The 20,249-nt window shown below is 40.2% G+C and overlaps 2 protein-coding genes across 2 annotated transcripts in view; one reads left to right on the top strand and one right to left on the bottom strand.

Moving 5' to 3' along the window:
• Positions 1 to 16,468, bottom strand: part of ZNF292 (zinc finger protein 292) — a 54,688-nt gene extending 38,220 nt beyond the window's left edge. Inside the window, exon 1 of the mRNA XM_063330033.1 lies at positions 16,120 to 16,468. Within this exon, the coding sequence (XP_063186103.1) occupies positions 16,120 to 16,281 (162 nt within the window). The 5' untranslated portion in view covers positions 16,282 to 16,468. The remainder of the gene's footprint in view (positions 1 to 16,119) is intronic.
• The window catches only part of CGA (glycoprotein hormones, alpha polypeptide), a 31,000-nt gene continuing 26,003 nt past the window's right edge, over positions 15,253 to 20,249 (top strand). The window contains exon 1 of the mRNA XM_063330038.1: positions 15,253 to 15,407. The gene's annotated coding sequence lies outside the window, so the exon portion shown is untranslated. The remainder of the gene's footprint in view (positions 15,408 to 20,249) is intronic.

Genomic DNA, 20,249 nt, shown 5'->3' on the forward strand with positions numbered 1-20,249 from the left:
AATCCTCCCTGCCCAAGAACCCACTGTAAATTAGAAGATGACTAGGATGATAGTAGGCACAACTGTTGAGCAAAGATGATGAACTGGGCAGTCATGTCCTCAAAGCCTCACAGCATCTAAAAAGGAGATGGTTCAAAAAGCATTTCCAGACCATCAGAACTCGATTAAGCAAATGCAGCAACATTGCCTGTGATGTCCCTCTTCTGTACCATGAGGAAAATGGACTGATCAGTTGAGAACAGCCTTATAACATGGGTTTGGTTTTTTTTAACGAAGTAGTTGGGATACTAAAAATATATTAGATATCCCAGTTTAGACATCTCTGGAGTCAAGAGGCTTTGGTACCAATGCATCAGTACCAGATGATGTCTTTGTGAAGTCTCACAGCAAAGTTACATTCTAAACGGACACCAAAACAATCTTTACAGGTGTTGAAATACCATTATTTTCAGCCTCGATGATCTACAGCTCCTAGAGCTGAAGACCACCTCTTTTTTTGTGATTTGCTTTCTCTCCTCCTTGTTGTTCAGAGTCTTACCATAAGATGGTGAACAAGCCTTTCATCACATCTTTTGGTAAGTGCTGCAACTTTTTTTTAAAAAGTTGTTAGGTTAAAGTTTCCATGAAAGGCACTTTAATTGGAGGAGGCCAGAGGCAGCTAAGGAGTAGCTGGGATGCAACCAGCATTTATGTCCACATTGTACAAGGCAGACTACCCAACTAAGACGTCAATTGAATAGAATACTCAAGTCAAAACATGAATAGTACTTTAACTAGTTATGCCTGTTAAAAAGTTATTACTAATACAATGTCTTATTTAAACCATCAACCTCATGTTTCCCATGAGACTTCACTATTTAAGGCATTAGAAACAAATACGACAATAAATGATTTTTAAAGCATTTTAAAGAGTAAGCTAAAAGTTTATACACAGTTTGAACCCCATCACACCTACTTCCCATTTTAAAAAGCGGGGCGGAGTGTTGGGGGGTGTTAGGGAAAGTGAATATCTGTTAATTTCTCTGTGGTATGACAACCCTCTGATCAAGACATTTTGCCCTATCACTGTTACCATAATCCATCTTTATTTCCCTTTCACCTTTGCCTCCAACAAAGAACCTCAAACATAAATGACCTGCTTCCATTTTGTTTGTTTGGTTTTTTTTTAGTTGGGATGCTCTACAGGCAAACAGATTTTTAGACTAGTACAAAACTTACATAGAAAAGCATTGATATTTCAAATCTGTCCTCTCCAAACAGACAGAACAGCAGCATCTGAAATACTGCTGCCCTCACAGATATGCCAAAGTAAAGAACCAGGTTATATCAATAGAAGTCAACAAAATCAGTTTCTATTTATTTAGGACTGTGCATTAAGAGGTCACTTTACAACAAATCAACAGAGCACTGTATTTCTAATTCATTTCCAAAGCAGTTTAATTAGGCAAATTAAAACTGGTACTACTTAACTGATTCAGTTAGCACTGTTACCTTGATTTTGTAGCTAGACAAGTGCTGTGAGAGCATTAGCTCTTACATGTTTGTTATTATAATACAACACAATCTACAGCAAAACTTCAGCAGGTACAGAATATGAGATTGCATTTACAAAACCAAGGATGACATAATAAACATGACTATCTTTTCTAGTGTACAAGTACTATTTAAATTATGGTTATGATCAAAGAATATCAATCCCAATTTTTACTCAATTTCAGTTTTTAAAACCTTTCAAGATTTTAAGTTGTTGATGTGCTATTTTTAATTTGAATATGCCTTCTGAATTGTTTCACAATGAAGTTGTTAATCAAAGTATAGCTCTAGAAAGCCAAGATGCCTTTGGCTGAAGAGTTAGCCGATGTTGCTTTAATTCTAATGGAGATACTGACTTGTGCCCAGAAGGGAAGACTGAAGCCAGACTCTAATTCCATCACTTACTACAAGATCGTATTTAAGCAATTGTTTTCATTCTCAATTTCTGCAGGCATGGTGCAGAGCTATCCAATTTTTTTTCCCCATTACTACTCCTCTTCTCCACTGATAGCCTGCAGTTCCAATCTTCTTCACTGTTTTTTCTTTTTCCTTCAAACAGAAAACTCCAGCTGCTTTTACAGTTTATACCCCCATCCTAACACCAACAGCTTCTGTATCCTGCAGTCGAAAGCAAAGTCAAATCAAGTCAAGATTAGTGAATAATGAATTAGTAAGTCCCAGAAATACTCAGAGTCAAGAATTCAGACATCAAGTTCAAAACCAAAATCTGAGTTTGCAATTAAGTGCTGGTCCACAAAAAGCTCACAATGACTGCAGCACTTCAGTGTAATGCACAGCATATGGAGCACATCCATACAGCAGAAAAGCTGGTGATGAGAACCCAAGTCTCCAGCGTATCCACCACAAAGGAGATCTTATTTTGGACTAGCTTTCAGCTGGCTCCATTAACTGGATACCTATTAGTAGCTGAAGCACAGCTTGTGGTTTAGTTTCACCCAAAACGCATTCAATTTCCACATTGCAAAGGCCCTCCACAATGTAAAACAAAGTGTGGTAAGCAGGGATGATCAGAAGATCCCTTTCAAAGCAAACTCCTTGTCTGACCCACAGCGTTAGTGTGTAGGCACCCACTATTTTGGTTCACGTATCTTATGTGGATGTGTTATATTACCTGAAAACTGTTGTTTCAGCAATTCACTTTCTTCTTCATCTACTGAAGAGAAATATTCAGAACAATAAAAGTAGTTTTGTTATAGTGTATGAGCATGTATGTTTTTATACTCTTGCCTCTGTTACAGTGTTTCTCCTTCCACAGTAAAAAAACCAAACATGCTCTGCTCTGTGCTCTGAGTGAAGCACTGCCTATATAATGGCACTAACTTTTATTATTGGTATCTTCAGTACCCACATACATAGGTATGTACTCTCTGGTATAGATAACCATCGCTTATTAAGAATGAATGTGTTTATGTGTTCTCTAAACAAAAAAAAAAAACGCTAGCTCAAATACTTTCAAGTACTAGTTTCCCCAGCAGTTTCAAGGGTAATCTGCAAAACAGTGTTTCAAAATTCTACCCATCTACAAGCCTCGTTTTTCTTCAAATAAACACTATCCTCTCACCATCCTCTTCATTTTTTCATTCAGTCTGAGCTTTCAGAACAACCATGTAGATCTGAAATGCTGTCTATCAAACCAGAACACAAAGAATAAGCTGAATTATAACCACAAAATTTTCTTGTGGCAAAACTGCAGAAATATAAAGATACAGATCTAAGTTTTATGCTCAAGCATTACCAAAAGGGAAAAGGAGATGCACAAAACCAGGCAAGAAATCAAGTCTTATACATTTATCTTGCAATAATTCATGTATATTCATAGTGAAGGAAAGCTATCCTCTTGGAGGTTTTCAGAGATGATCGTAAGTAAGTTCAGAGAAATACACACACACAGAGAAACGTTAAGAACTGTTTAAAAACTTAAACTAATTTCTAATTAATTTTAATGGAAATGATTAGAATACCTTTGAAATCCAGTAAAGGTGATCAATGAACAATTCATTTTCTCAGTTTGTTCAATCCCTACACATTCTTACATCTACATAGTAGTTCATACAGTGTACCTACATATAATATATATAGTAGCTTATTATGCAAAATAAGTTTCTTGAATATCATTCCACAAAAATTACAAAACACAAAAGTTGAGGAAAGATAGAAAGTTAGTAAGAATTATCATTACCTAGTTTTTGACTCTTGCCTAAAAAGATTCTCCCCAAATAACCACATCTACTTAGGTCTCCTTCATGGATTATTCTTTTTCCTAAATAAATCTCACTGAACCTCTGGTTACCATGAATATGTAATAACTAAACAGATTTCAATGCTTCTGAAAAATGTAAGAGTGCGTTTATTATTTGAACTCCCCCCTCCTTTCCCTACATTTATTCACACCACCTAAGGCATTAATGACCTTGATGGTTCTTTACAACTACTTGACTGTAAGTCACATTCTCATGGTTGCACATCTCTGGTAAAGACAATTAAGACTAATTGCGGGAAGAATCCATGTAATGATGATCGACAACATAAAGAAACTCACGCTTAAGATTAACTTTTTGAAGATTTTTATAACTATTGTTACGATTCAATTTGTAAGGACATTAGCACCCTGAGTCTTCAGCAACCCAAACATAAAAAAAGTTAACCATAACTTTTATCCAACTATCTCTACTTCACTAGGAAGGTAGATAAACAGCAACAAAAAAAATATACTCAGGTTTGTCTTCTAACGCATGTAACTTTGAATAGGAGGGAAGTACCACTGCCCCCAGTTTACAGATACAAAACCGACAGAAGTAAGTGTGCCGACAAAAAACACATTTACAGTTCTAAGGCAGAGTCTACATGGGAGGAAGGTTTGGGGAAAAAAAAAAAAAGCACCTCAGCAGATATGGAAGCAGAAATAGAAGAAAACCTTCTGGGGTTCTGCTACAACTGACAGAGTAGTAATTATGTCATCTACCATCACCAAGAAAATATCAGAAAAAAAACGCAGCAAGGAAGTGAGATGACCGACTCTGGAAAGTTAATTACCAAACATAGAACCTTATGTTAACTAATAGAAAGACGTTTCTCTCCCCAAATATATGCCAAAAGGTGCAAGCAATTTGTATGTTTTTTCACCTGGGCATGAGCTCAGATTGCTAATTATTAAATTGAAAGAGGCAAAACAAAAAAGAAGTTGGTGCTATTCCTATTGTTATTCTTTAGTCACTGTTTTGCTTAAAATTCAAAACCCACCTAGTTTTAGAAAAAGAACTACAAAAACTTACGAAATGAATGGACGGTCTCTGCTTACATCCACAAACTGTTTTAAAACAAGGAAATTATTTAAAGTATCAGGAAATAATTTCATTAAGCCTCATACTTTGTCATCTACAGTAGTAGAAATTATCCTTCTTTAGGCTTGCCTTTAATCTTTCAGCATTTTGCATTCCATATACTCTTTCCGATATTGTCAGCAGTATCTGATTTTTCTCTTGCACCTTTACAAAGAAAGCGAACTTGTCCTAAGGTCACAATTTAATGTTGTCATCCCAACCTTCATATTTCAGTCTGTTTAGTTAAAAACAATATCCAGCAGTTGGCTATTAGACAGGCATTTCAGGAATGTGGTGGGATGTTCATTACAGTAAACTTTTATCCACTGCCAGGAAATCTAATTTACCTATTCTTTTAATTATCAGACTGGCATATGGGGAGATTAAAAATAGGAAGACAGCCAGAAATAACTGTGTCTAATTTGAAAATACGTGCATTTCCTGCAATAAAGGTGACTTGAACCTGCTCTCTGTCAAGTGAAATGAGACATTACAAATATTTCTGTAGTCCACCTGCGTTACATTTTTGTATCAGCTGAATGCAACTTCTCCCACTGCTACCTCAAACCTTTTGAATTCTGATGGGAACTTAAATTGATAATCTCCTTCCTCAGTAGAATGGTTACTTAATTGCCATTTTAAGCTATTCAGCACAGTCAAATCGGCATCCCAAAGGATGCTTCCATCTGATCTACATTTCCTGTGAAAGAACAAGGCAACGTCCACCTGATTCACACAGAGTCTAATAACCAACTATGTCCTTATACCAGTGTCAAGGTACTGCCACAGTATTCACGTGTAAGGAGAGAAGCCAAGATTATACTTCCTCCTGAACATGTCAGCAACCCTGAGCAGAGCTCAGGGCTCCTGCCATCACACTGATGCACAGTTCATGATGTCTGGCTGGATATCCAAAAGCAGGGTTCAATTGCCATGCCAGTTTCAACTAGAATGTTATGCAAATTCCCAGTCTGTAGAATTGGGATATTCAAGTTTTATTATCTTCACTATTATGGATTTGTAATCAGAAGTTACTTTTTATCCCAGCTATTCTCTTCGTAAGAGCTACCCTCCAATGTTTAAAGTAAAAATGAAGTTCAGATTATGCCTTTTGCGATTCTGAACTTCTAATCTCTTCTTGTCCTTATCCTTGTGTTATAAAACAGCGTATTCTCTACAAGCTCCTGAGACAAATAGGAATCACAAGACTGAGAAACTCCTTACTCATTATTTCATTTAATGCCTGATCGCTGAATGTACTTAACTGACTCATCAAAACAGTATTCAGTGTATTAGACACATAAGTATCAAACAGGATTTATCTATTTGCCAGAATCAATTCTCTCAATCATTTTGAATAACAGAGGACAAACGGAGTCCTGCCAAATTCTGTTCTTTATGATATACAGGAGGCTGAGAAAGCAACACCATGTTCACTATCAGCTTAAATGAAAACTCTTAAAATAACTGCTATATTGAACCCAAGAGACAGGAGAGAGCTACGAAATAAAGACTGGTCTTTATCCTAAAGAAATCCTAATGAATTTTATTCCAGAGAGTTAAGCTTCTCAAAGTAACTAATGCATCTGTCCATCAGTTAGGACAGAATGAACAGAGTCAGAATCTGAAGCTGGATGGAGCTTTGGCAGAAGTTGTCCATGTTACATGAGTCCCATAAGGACAAAGAACTGTGTGTCTAGCTCAGAATAATTAACAAAATAATCAAGTGAGAACTACATTAGCTAGCATAGGATTTTCCTGATTCTCGGATGAAAGATTAATTTACTGTAGCTTCATACAGGGAATCACAAAGCCAAAAACATTACATCCCAGAAGACTATACAACAGTTACTGAAGATGAAGACATTTGATCAATCTGTTTTACCAAAAACTACAGGCTCACGTTTTTGCAAGTTCAGTTCAATTTCCTATTGGATCAGGACTATTTTCAGAGAATAATTTTATAAAGCTCCATTGCCTTTTGATGCTACATATACCTTCTTTCTGAATGTCTTTGTTCTGCCAAGTACTAGGCGTCATTAGATTAACTTTTCCCAAATGAAAGCAGTGCAGTTCATCCTTAGAGATGAAAGATCCCAGAAATAATATAATGGTGTTGTCTTTAATCCATATTTGGAAAGACAAATAAAAAAAAAATTATTCCACACTTCAAAAAACACACCTGCACGCTTCTTAAAATGCAAGACATTAAGTTCTTAACATATGCAAAAGCACAGACCTAATAAAGTGGGGGATACTATTTCAAAAGATAGTTTCCAGTCATATTGTTTACTTGTTATTTAAACTTAAAATTGCAAGTTGTCATACATCATCATTTTAGAGAAGCCGATGGCATAAGAATGTCATACTAGTTTCCCTCATGAAAACTAAAGCTTTATGCACACTGTAATTACTCAAGGATTTATATGGAGGCCTTGAAAAAGAGCGCTAACAAAAACTTTTTGATAGATATAAATCAATGCCCGGAGCACTATTTCTTGAAGATGTGCTCCATACACACATGAATTTAAATAGTTTCTTTGGCTTGTGTGTCAGTTTAGGTAATACATCACACTGAAGAAAAACAACATGTTGATGTCTCCTAATGGTTCCAGTTTTATCCTTAATTTAGGTAAGTTTTACGTAGAAAACACCTCCAATACATAGTATGTCTGCATAAAACCTAGAGTAAAAAAATACTATGACATTTAAATGGCAGAATAAATGGAAAAGGCCATATGAAATTCCCTGATTCTTGGTCACAATGGAAGCAAAGATTCCCCAGAAGGGCACAGAAGAGCACCTTTTTTTTTTGCTGCCTTCCCTCAAGATCTGTGGTTTATGAGGTATTTATTCTCTAATAAAATAATTTTTAAAAAAAGAGATAGAAAATGGACTGAACATTCCAATAGATATAACCTTATTGAGAAACTGAGACAGACAATGTGGATGTTTTGATAAAATGACATGCCTTACTGAACATTAATGTTAACAAAAATATATATTCTTTGTACAGTCCAGCACAATAAGGAACATGCTTTCTGTAGTCAACATTTCATGTTTTATCAACTGTGAATCTTCAGTAATCGTAGTTTGAGAAAGCAACTTAGACATTATTGATACACATTATTCAAAAGTGTGGAAAAATCTTGGATTTGTGGGAAAAGGCAAAGGCAGGAACATATGTGCAGTAGAGAAAGTACCTACTATGTTTAGTTATGCTAGCATAGATGTGCAGCTATTGTTTACAGCCAACTATTATGGGTAAATTGAAATCTACAGTAAAGTCTTCAGATTTTATTTTTTTTTTAAATGGCTGAAGGACTGAGTAAAGCAGAATGTCTCTCAGTCTTTGAAAGAGCAATAACAATCAAGGATATTGTGGAGGAAAACTAACTGTGATCACACTTCATAGCTTTTAAGTATTAAGTTCTGGCTAAAAGCATGTCTTAGAGAAATGGCAGTTTGCTTACAGGAGGCTTTTTCTGATTACCTTCAGTAAAAGCATCAAGTAACCTTAACTCAGCAAAAACTGTGCATCAGGGTAACTATGAAACTAAGTATCTATTTGCCGAACTGAAAACTTTTTTCTTTCGCACAGTAACTAAGGGAAATGCTTGATTTTAGTATCACATGCAGCACCTTACACAGAAAGCTGAGCTTTTGCAAAGATTCTGAAGTTTTATTAATTTTAATCCCTCCATCTACATGTTGTCATCTTCTTAACTATCTTAACCTGTTATGCTTTTGAGAACTACAGCTCTTCACTGGACTATTTGTACTCAGAAGGATAAATAGTATGTTTTACAGGAAAAGTACTTCAATCCTAAATCTTACATGGCTTGTCACCTTCTCACCAAATTCTTACTAGATTGTTACCTTCCTTGCAGGTAGGATTCCTATGATACAGTATCAAAGTAAAAAGGAAAGGGAAAAAAGGGAAAAATTTAAAATCAAGGAGTACAAAAACTGTTCACAAAAGTAGAAACTGGAGAAAGACTGAAAATAGCCTTGAAAATCTAAGAGGTCCTTTCAACAGAAAAGGAATATGCTACTTGCCATGTTTACATGGGATGGGATAAACCACAGTAGCATTAAATTGCAACAAGAGATTAGAGATCAAGTTAGACCGTAACGGAGAAAAAAACCCAAACACTTGAAGGCAAAGATAACCGAACTAAAATGCATTATCCGGGGAGTTTTCTTGGAATCTTTCTCACTGGAAATTGTTGAGAACAGGTTAAACAAGCATTTGTAGCTATGGCTTACCAATAATTAATCCTGCTTTGGAATCATGGTCTAGCTGACTGAGATCTATTCCAGATACATGTTCCATATGGGGAAAATACTGCCAAACCCAGCTAGTTCAAAAAGGGAAGTTTTCAAAACTAAGCCACAATGTTGTTATGACCATTCTTTCCTAACCATCTACCTATATTTAAGGAGTTTTTAATACAGAAGCAGCAATTTATTCAAAAATCAAGAACACAAATTATTTCTTTTTACACTGACGACAATTTACAAAAATGAAAAGACTCATTTTGTACTACAGCAGACCTTTAACTCAAAACTGTCACCAAAATTAGTTTCAGATTCCCCTCACCTACCCAACAATAATATTAAAAGGCTGTTGTAAAAGATATGGCTTTTTTCATAAGCAGATTATAAAGAAAATACACATCTAAAACTAAATGCATCAATTCTGATTATCCAAGTAACCTAACATGTATCTGGGAAACAATACAAATGAACTATAAAAGCTACATTTTATAAGATCATTACACTTGGTAAGACATGAGCTAAGCACACACTGAACTAAATTTGCTGCCTGAACACGTTAGTTATTTCTCAAAAAAAAAAAAAATCCTAAAACCTCAAAACATCCATCTGTATTACATGTTGGTACTTTTTATGTTCAAACATATTTGACTAAAATTATCATGACCCAAAAAGACTGACAGCATGGCAGAAACCTTAGACATTAGCATGATCAGAAAAGTAAATCAATGAGATTCTGATTTTCAGAGAGATACACAGGTAGGAAAAAAATAACTATTCCAGTTACATCCACTTTGGTACAGGAAAAATTTTTATTAAAAAAAAAAAAACCTTATCATACAGAGCTCAGAAGTTCTAATGAAGACCAGCTCCAATCTGGCATGATGCTGAGGCTTGGTAACTTTACTGAGGACAACGTCTACAATAACTATGCTCATTGGTCAGACTTACCCTAAACGGTGAGGGTGTTTTTTTCTAAACATATACACATTATATCCATATAAACACACATACCATATTTATTTGAAAGCAAGACAATTTCCCTGACTCTACATAGTTTAACTTAAAAAATCAGGGGGTGTCATTTCCACCTCCCCCCACGTTGATAAGATAATATGACAGTTTGGCCCGGCAGGTCTTATAGTGATGAAGCAGCACAAAAACGCCCGAGGCAGCTCAAAGTTTGCATGAGATGACACAGCAATGACAGTTGTTTTTCTTCATGCACTTGGGAACCTGTGAGGTGTACTACAGTTTAGGAGATTTCTTGTGATGTCTTTTCTGGCAGCTGTACATCTCTCCCTGAATAGCAGATAATCTGGAGGTCACAGGTAGGAAAGCAAAATGGAAAAGTATTAGAAATTATGATGGAAATCTTACGCTCATGGTAACGTATGTAGAAAAAGCCAGCAACTGTGAGATCAGAAAGAAACACAGTGTGGTAGAGAAAACATGCACAGACAGAAATACCAAAACAGAAGCATTTAAGGGTTAGCTCAGTGTAGAAATCACTCACTGGACTCAAAAGAAAACCCTTTTTATTTAAAGAAGTAAAGTTGTAGAATTTGTCCACAGTCAAAGGAAGAGACGGAGACCTGGTTACCCAGAAAATCATTAAACTGAAAGCTCAAAAAACAGCAGTCTTACCAACATTCACATTCCGGCAGTTTGTGACTATATGACATAAAGATCACTATTAGCTGATGAGCCAAACGAAATCAAGGGTGGATGTCTACCTACACACTCAATGAAGGGTTCGACTGTCTGAAGTAAGAGACCAGGTGTGATATTAAGAAAAAAAGGAATTGTCTTCTATTTTTATTAAAAGGGCATCTGACGTTTTGCTGATGGTATTTTTCACTGTCAGTGATTACCAATCTTTTGGTCACATCAGGAGGAAGGACATCACAACTGCAGGTGCTTGATGAAATGGCAAATAAGCCCTTCAAAGACTGCTGAGGTCTTTATATACAGAATGACTCTTGGCAAGGGATCATACTCTAACTCCTTCAGGAAAAAATAAAGAAGCCTACTGAAACACTCCTTTGTCATTGGATTAAGACAGACCGGGCTTGGGTAAATCCAGAAGTTGTAGCTAAGAGGTTTAAGAAAGTCTTTATTTCAAATTCTATGGACAGAACTGAAGATTATTTCTCTCATCTTGAGTCTGAAGAGGAAGCTGAAAATACAGACTAAAAGGGAGGAAGGTGACAACAGTGAGACGGTGACAGCACCAGAAAGTTGTGAAGTCTGCGAGGTGTAAAAACTGGAAGCCAACTGTAGTAAGGTATAAGAGAATAAATTAAGACTAACCTCTAATAGAAACAAATCAGTAGTGAAAACTTTGTAACATCATTGTATATTGATTACAGGTATGTAATAAAAAAAGCTTTTTATATATTTACATATTTTTATTGCTTTATTATTTTATATATTTATATGTTTGCTTCTAGGAGGGGCATCTTATATTCAGATTAGTACAGTATATATTCCCCAACATTACGAAGATCTACTCTAGTGTGTCAGCACTATAAGGTAGGACTTTAAGGTCCTAATACTGCACTAGCACCTCAACACACAATAAAAATCAGTTTAAAACAGTAGAATCAAACTTTATGCAGTCACATAGTTAAAGGCAAGCTTTTCTAAGAGGAAGTTTTAGTGTTTTTTTGAAGTAACTAAAAACTTTTGCATCCCCTCCCCCATTTATCTATCAGCATCACACTTTTGCTGTCAGTGTTAAGACGATCCTAGGTCACTATTGAGTAAAGTGTCTACACTAGAAGGATATTATTTTATCTACTAATGGCTAAGCACATTTGTTAACATATTTTAACGTAAGATTTCTCTCCTAATAGTCAGAAACGACAAGACAACCAACAGATGAGAAAAGAAGTACAGGCAAAGTTATTGAGGAAGGACCACACAATAGTCCAAATATTTTCTTATGTTTTTTATACAGGTCACTATATATTGACAACTTACACATTAGCACAACAAACCTGACCACCTTAGTTTTGGCGAATTTGTACCACAAAGTACAGCAGGAGAGGAAAAAAAACATCACCAAACAAACAAAACCTCAGAAGCAGATTTAGAAAAGAGATGAAAAGTCAAAAATAACAATGGAGGGCAGACTAATAAGCTCAACGATGAAACATGTCAACTACAGAAAAAGCCAGGATCAGTACAGATACCACAAAGATTTCACAACTAACTAGTGACAAAAGAACATTTTTTACCAGCCTGCAATGTAGTATTTAAGAAAACAAAGATTACATTGGGTAATGACCAATTGGAAGAGAACACAGCCCATAGTGAAAAGCTCTGATATACGCATCAGCATCATGTTCACCTAGCCCTCAGGGAAAAAACCCAAGCATTCTGGTCTTCTCTAACTGAATACAATCAACAGATCACCTTTAAGAACAAAGTTGGAAAATAATCTAATCAGCCACTGCATGGTGACAGCAACAGCAATCTTTCTTTGGACCATCCTGAATTCTTGCAAAATTCACACTTTCAATTTTCAGTCACTACAGCTGAAGATACTTGCTTTGTCTGCCCCAGTCTGCACACATATTGTTTGTGACAACATAACTGTTTGTCACGGATTTGCTAATTACCAAATTGCAACAGAAAGAGCATGAATCACAATTAAAAAGTCATTTTACATATATCCGTATGGATGTGAATTTACTTGATAACAATTAAACATAATACTCTCTATTGCATACTGACAAGGGAGAACACAACTACATTCACACAGATATGGCAGAGGATTAAGGTCTAGTCTATAATCCCCTTAAAATTTAAGAATAATTGCATCATTTCACAATGCAATCAGCAGCAAAACCACAAAAATATTTATAGCTAATGAAACACTGCATATAAAATACATCAAAGTAAACTTCACTCTCACAAGAGAACAGTTCTATAGTATTATTTTCTGTCAAGGTACAAGAGGTCTTGTTTTTCTATGTTTGTAACAGTTGTTCTACACTGTTGGATTACAAACATTGAAATAGTTCAAATTGAGATTTTTCAAAAGCAGATAAGGGATCTGGTCGTACAACTCCCACTTAATTTAATGAGAGTAGAATACTTAAATCCCTTATTTGCCTTTGAACCTAAGGATCTTTCAATGCTCTAATGCTCTATCTTCCTTCAGTATGAAAATGTGCTTATTTCTCAAACATTATGCTACCCACTTCATTAAAAAAAAAAGTTGATTTATGGCAACAAGCCATGTGGTTGCTGGCCAAATGAAATAAGGACACAAGACTTTCCAAGTTCTGTGTAGTTATTTCATGCCTAAAAACTAAGCATGGGTGCAAAAAAAAAGCAGGTGAAATCATACTGAGATAAATGCTAAAATATTTCTTCAGCACCACACTTCCAGACTTAAGATATAAAGAAGACTCTTAAGTTTTCATACATATATATTCTTTGATACATATATATTCAAAGACTTTATTCTAGAAATCATGGCAGATGCCTTTAAACTGTTATTGAAAAGAGATTTCTGAGACGGCTTTTACTATTACATGAATTTTCTATAACCTCTGTCATGCAGCACAAGCCAAGTAGCTAAGCCCACTATCTGAATAATGAATGCTATTTTGTGTTAGCCCAAATAAAGGATTAAAACTGTGGAAGAGGCTGAGTAAGTATTTTGGCACCACCAGCTCAGGTGAACAGATTTTAAAAAAATCCCTGTTGAAACAGTATAAAAAATAACCAAACAACAACACCATGTAATACATTAAGCATCGTTTAGACTTCAGTTTAAAATCTGAAAAGCATGCTCTTTCAATATTGAATATGGCATGTCTCAACTCTCTGTTATATATCAGTCTTCAGCCTGCAAGAACAGATACAGCCTTCCTAGAAATCTTGGTATGGAAGGGACGGTAACTCATTTCAAAACAGCATGGATTTATGTCAGTTTCTACACCACTGTTTTGTTCAGGCATATGTTTAGGAAAATTAGTAAACTTGGGCCTTATAATGGACTTTTGCAACTGCCATTAAAATAATATTAATTTTTTTTAAGCTTTAAATCAATCAACTACTGAAGCCACTCAGTAAGCACACAGAGCCACAACTTCAGTGATAAATGTACGTTAGACACCAGTAATCTACTCTGTACATGTCAAGGATGGTGTCTTCATTCCCACCTACCCAACTACTTCAGTTCAATGAACAGCTCATTCACAAGTCAGAAGTCGAGCCGGAGCCAGGAAAGCCAGACTTCCACCTCCTGCTGCATGAATTTAAGAAAGCAGGCACAAAGATTAAACAGAATGAGAACACAGTGATCCAAACCAATATAAACCAATCTTGTTTCTGTACCTCTACATGGACATTCTACCCAAATACAATATGATAAATTCTGACTGAAGAAAAAGAACCTGAAATACAACTCCTGTATATATGAAATAAAATACGAGAAAGGAATAAGCTTAAAATATTTAGTAGTGAATCTCCCTGGTTAGCAAAGAGTAGAACCCGGTTTAATCCAGAAGTGACAGACATGTAGCTACAATGGCTACCACCAGGAATCAACTCTTTAAGAGAAGAGATACAAAACCACAAATAAAACACAATTCAAACCCACCATGTGAATTCACTCTTATCAGTTCCACCTTTTAAAAATCTGCCTATGTTCCTTGAATGGGTGACAGTAATGTGTAAAACAAACATTCCCACTTTTACCAGACAGACTATTAAACCCACAGTAAAGCTACAGACTTAGTGGTTTCTGTGCATTTCTACGGCCTAAAATTGTTTTATACACTGTGTCATACCTAATGCTATCTGAGAAAGGACACGTAAGAGAAATCAGGGCAATGTATAGACACATACGTGACTAAAATGGAGCGGTTTGTTTTTAACTGGAGAGCTAGCACCACGAAGTTTGTTTAGAAAGGGATACTCAGCAGGATCACTGGTTCAGAAGAAACACCTGCAAACACCCCTGGCTTTAGCGCCAGCCCAAGCCCTGGGAAAGCAGGCCTTTACCCGACGGCAGTCATGGCCAGAACAACAGCACACAATGGTGCTCCGAGCACTGCCAGCTCAGGAGCCCTCTCCCGAGGTGGGATTGCCCTCCCTTGACAGGGAGAGAAAACGGCGAGCAGCATCGCAGACCCACGGACCTGCCACCATCGCTGGCGACTTAGTTAATAGTCCACCACCGCTTCACCGCCTTCTCTTTCCCAGGATGGCAAAGAACTCCGCTATCCCTCTAGGGTACGAGATAGGGAAGGGAGAGGGGAAAGGGAGGGGGTTACTCGGGCACAGGAGCAGGAGCCCCGCGCAGAGGGGAACCGGCACGGACTTTCAGATCCTCCCCGGCCCCTCGGCGGAGCAGCGGAGCCCCCCCTCTCCCAGACCGCCGTCTCCCCCCGTTCGTCTCCAGGGGAGAGGGGGGATGCCGGAGGGACGGGGAGAGAGGGGGGGCCCTCGGTCCGCCACCGCCAGGAACAAAGGGCCCTTCGATAAGCCGAGCCGCAGAGCACAACAAAGGGGCCTAGAGACCGCGAGAACCGGGGCGGCCGCCGGGGAGAGTTGGGGGGGGAGGAGAAGGAGAGGCGGGGGAAGGGGATTACAGGCCCGGCCGGAGCGGCGGAGGGTGGAGGTGGGGCGGGGGGGGCGCCTCATCTCAGCCCACAATGAGCGGCGGTGGCGGCGTCCATCGCCCGGCCCGGCCCGCAGCACTAACTCCCAGCTTCGTCCCCCCCCCCGCCCCGGGCCAACCGCCGCACCGGGCCCGTTGGCCCCGGTTCCCCCCCCAAAACACACACACCCCGGGGCGCCCCGGCAGGGGCGGCGCTGCTCCCGCCCGGCCCCCCGGCTCTCTTCGCCCTCCTCAGCCGGGCGCAGGCACACACACACCCCGCGGGGGAGGGGAGAGCGCGGGCGGGAGCGGGGGGGTGTAGGGGAAGGGAAGAGGCGGCCTGACCTGGCAGAGCTGCTTGCAGTACTCGGTGGCCGCCTGCACCGCCGGCTCGGGGCTCTCCCGCAGACCCGTCTCCAGCTCCACCAGCCGCTCCCGCAGGCGCCGCAGCTCTAGCAGGTCGCCGCCGAGGCTACCGCTCTCCTGCTCGGCCTCCTCGTCCGCCATCTTCGCACCCCGCTCCGTCGCGTACGCAGCCCCCCCCGCTCCGCGTCCCGGCCCCCCCCCCCCGCCTCGCGCGCTCCGTTTCCAGGTCACGTGATTACACAATGCCACGTTCCGGGGAGGGGTCACGTGCCGGGGAAGACGGAGGGGGGCGGGGGGGGACGGGCGGAGGTGGGGTGTGCGCGCGCGCTCTCCGTCCCCCCGCGGCGCAGGAATGGGCCGGCCCGGGGTCGGGGGAGGGGGAGTGAGGGCGGTAGGGTGGGAGGGGGGGTAGGCGTTGCCTCCCCGCGTCACGTGACGCCACACCACGAGCCCGGCGGCCACGTGACGGCCTTTCCCCGCCCTCCCGCCGACGGGTTTTTGGCGGCAAATGGCGGGAGTGGCCAGGGCCGGTGGTGGCGGCTCTACTGTCCCCAGGCTGCTGCCCAAGGTCTTCGGTGGGGAGGCCCTCGCCGCTGTTCCTCGAGCTCTGAAGGGGGCAGCAGCTTGTGGCCCAGTTCAGCTAGAGCCGCGGCCTCCTCGCCAGCCATCATCGTGTGGAGTGAGGCTGCGGCCCTCCCCCAGGGCGTGAACCGGTTATGTCTTCCCAGATTCCACCTGAGGATGTGGCATGGCACTAACTGACACTGTAGCATTTTTGGAGGTTGCTCTTTCCTCCTCCACAGGAAGCAGCGGGGTGTGTTAGCTCAAGGATGCCCCGGAGTTGTCGTCATCTTCATACCTGCATCGTCCAGTTTTTATTGTAATTGGAAGTGAGAAGTATGGCTTTACTCTTAAAGTGAAGCAATTGAGATCTGGAGGTTCTGGAGGACTTTGCTGCCCAGGTGGTCCTGGTGCTGGGCCAAACTCCCTCTTGTACACCAGTAATGTCCTCTGCTCCAGTAATGGGCATTGACATCCCCTGCCTCTGCCTGAGAAGCTGTGGAGACTCTTTGACCTGCCACAAATATTGGAGATTGGCCTGAGGCATTGAATTTGATGAGAAGGAAAAGATGAACCTGATGGGCACTGAATTGGCACGGATACATGTTCTGCAGTCTTCTAGGCTGTGTAGGTTGACACAGGTTGATGACTTCATGCTCTTCGCGTTGCCAATGTTCATCGAGGAAGTGAGGAGGAAATGTTTTACTGCAGTGAGAGCACTGCCTGTCAGGACTGGATGATTTCTCTTAGGCAGCAGTAAGACAAGGTGCGCTGCGTTAAGCTGGACACTTCGCATCATTTGGAAAATGAGGAATGTGGTATTTGTCACTCACTTAAATCAGATGTAATATACTTTTTGTCTGGAAGAGACTGTAGCCGCAGACTCCTCAGTATGTCAGCCAGTCTTGCTCGGACCAAGGTTTAATGTGACATCCTACACATGCTAACTTAGCTTGTTTGACCACGGACCGATTTGATGATTATATTCTCTTTCTTTGTCACCAAGGAAAAGTGGCGCTACCCATTTCTTGTGTACTGTTGAAAGCTGAGGCGTATGATGGAATGAACGTTAAATTGGAGCTGGAAAGTAAAGAGGTTTTTCTGAGACTGCAGAAACGTTAGTCTGCAAGTGTAGACATTCACAGTGACGATATTGAATAGGCAACATTTTGGAGACAGACCTGGGGATCTGGTTCAAAAATTACCACATTTCACGTCATAGCAGTGAACTCAAAGTGGTATGTTTCTAGTTTCCCATACAAGTAACCAAGTAAATACCTTGTTTGACACTGTAAGCATGAAACCTTTTAAGTTCCTGATTTTTACAGTGCGTGAAACCCATTCTGTTCCAAGCAGAAGAAGAGAAAACTTTCAGCTTTCCCATTTAAGGCTTAATGTAGTACCAGAAAAATCTGCTGGTTTGCATGTATTCCTCTACTAAACTGCCTATAACACCAGTACTAATGAGTGATGCAAATACTAGAAACAACTGCACAAAGACCTGTTTATTCTTTCTCAATCACTTAATTTATCTGTAGGACCTGAAATAGCTTCTCCTCTGGATAACTCTTTCAGCCCTATATTGTGCTATTTGTAATTATTTTCACTTAAGGGTAAACCACAATAGCCAAATTCGTATTCGTAATCTGACCTTGTTTCAGCTTGCTGTCTTGTTTCCTCCTTGCCTAGAGGGTTTTCTGAATTGAGCCCAGGCCAGGAAGGAAGGAGAAATGTGGAGCATGAGTTTCTTGCTCATGCAAAAGGTTAGCACTTGGGGATGGTAGAGTAAGGGTTGTTTGTTTTGTTCTCATCAGGATCAAGTGGAAGGAGCTTGTCCTTCAGCTGTCCTACCCGGAAGACTTGCACTTAGGCCTCCAGGGCCCTTGTGCAAGGGAGGATTCCTGTCTTTAATCACAGTTCATAGGCAGCTAATTGCTAAGCTTATGCTTAAGAGACCAAGGAAGGTGTTAGTAAGTAGAAGGAAACAACCACAAACAGCAGTGAATAAGGGAGGAGTTATTTTTTCTTGTTTGACCACAGTGAGAATATGATGACAGCTACTGAGGCAAGCGTGGCGGTGTCCCGAGGACAAGGAAAATGCTGGGCATGACCACAAAGCTGTGATACTCATCCTGTGTTTGAATCCTGACAGAAACTACACTGTGGTAGAGCTCATGGAAGAGAACTGCTGCCTGACAGTGACAGGAGAGAAAGAGATTGCACAGAGAAGACAGGCTTTTCGGGTACCTGTTTTCTCCATGGACTTGTGGGGCACTGTCCGATGGTAAAAGAATGCGAATATGAGAGAGAGAAGGCTGACTATTGCAGGGGAAATATATTCAAGGAAGGCATTTGCTGTACTGGAAAATACAGAGAAGAAAGAAGCAGAGGAGGAAAATGTGTGTATGGGGAAGGACAATGGATCCCATGAAGGGGTGGGGGGGGGAACCCCAAACCCAACCAAAACAGTCCAAGGAATAAAAAGAGGAGGGAGACTGTGAGAAGGAACAGAAAAAGGGGAAGGACCTGAGTTTTACACCAGTACAAAGATGGAATTTCTTGTTAAGAGGAATTGACAGCCTTATTACTAGGGTGTGCTAGAAATAAAGATTTAAGATAAGGGCTTGTGTCAGTAAAGATTCCTCATAATCAAAAATTCCTTTGGGATTCAGATACGCTCTTCCCCGCTCTCTTGCTCTTGTCACTTCCTTGACTGACTCAGTATTTCCACAGTGTGGTGTTTTCCTAGTTCCACACTTCGATTCTCACATCTTAAATAAAACTGTCATTAAGAGGAGTCATATCCTATGGCTCTTCAGATACTCTGGTTGCATGTTTTGGGATGCTGGGGCTGGCTAGAAATGCATAAGAGACAAAAAAGAGTCTTCACAATCTAAGCTCCCCTGTGTGTGGCTTATTTAGAATCATAGAATCATTTAGGTTGGAAAAGACCCTTGGGATCATCGAGTCCAACCATCAACCCCACTCTACAAAGTTCTCCCCTACACTGCCCCCAACACCACATTTAAACGGCTCTTAAAAGCATTCAGGGATGGTGACTCCACCACCTCCCTGGGCAGCCTGTTCCAGTGTCTGACCACTCTGTCTGTGAAGAATTTTTTCCTAATGTCCAGTCTAAACCTACCCTGCTGCAGCTTGAACCCATTCCCTCTTGTTCTATCGCTAATTACCTGGGAGAAGAGACCAGCACCAACCTCTCCACAATGTCCTTTCAAGTAGTTGTAGAGAGTGATGAGGTCTCCCCTCAGCCTCCTCTTCCTCAAACTAAACAGTCCCAGCTCCTTCAATCGCTCCTCATAAGATTTATTCTCCAGGCCCTTCACCAGCTTCGTTGCCCTCCTCTGCACTCGCAGATATCTCTGTCGTATTGAGGTGCACAAAACTGGACACAATACCTATTAGTTGTTTGAAATAGGTTTTAAAAAAGAAACAAGTTATGTGATGTCCCACTGCTGCTTTTTAGGTGCTGCAAGAAGAAAATCAAGACAATAGCAAGAGGAGTGCCAGAGGTTAGGATGGTGGACAGC

Source organism: Chroicocephalus ridibundus, chromosome 3 (assembly GCF_963924245.1).
Source record: "Chroicocephalus ridibundus chromosome 3, bChrRid1.1, whole genome shotgun sequence".
Lineage (NCBI taxonomy): Eukaryota > Metazoa > Chordata > Aves > Charadriiformes > Laridae > Chroicocephalus > Chroicocephalus ridibundus.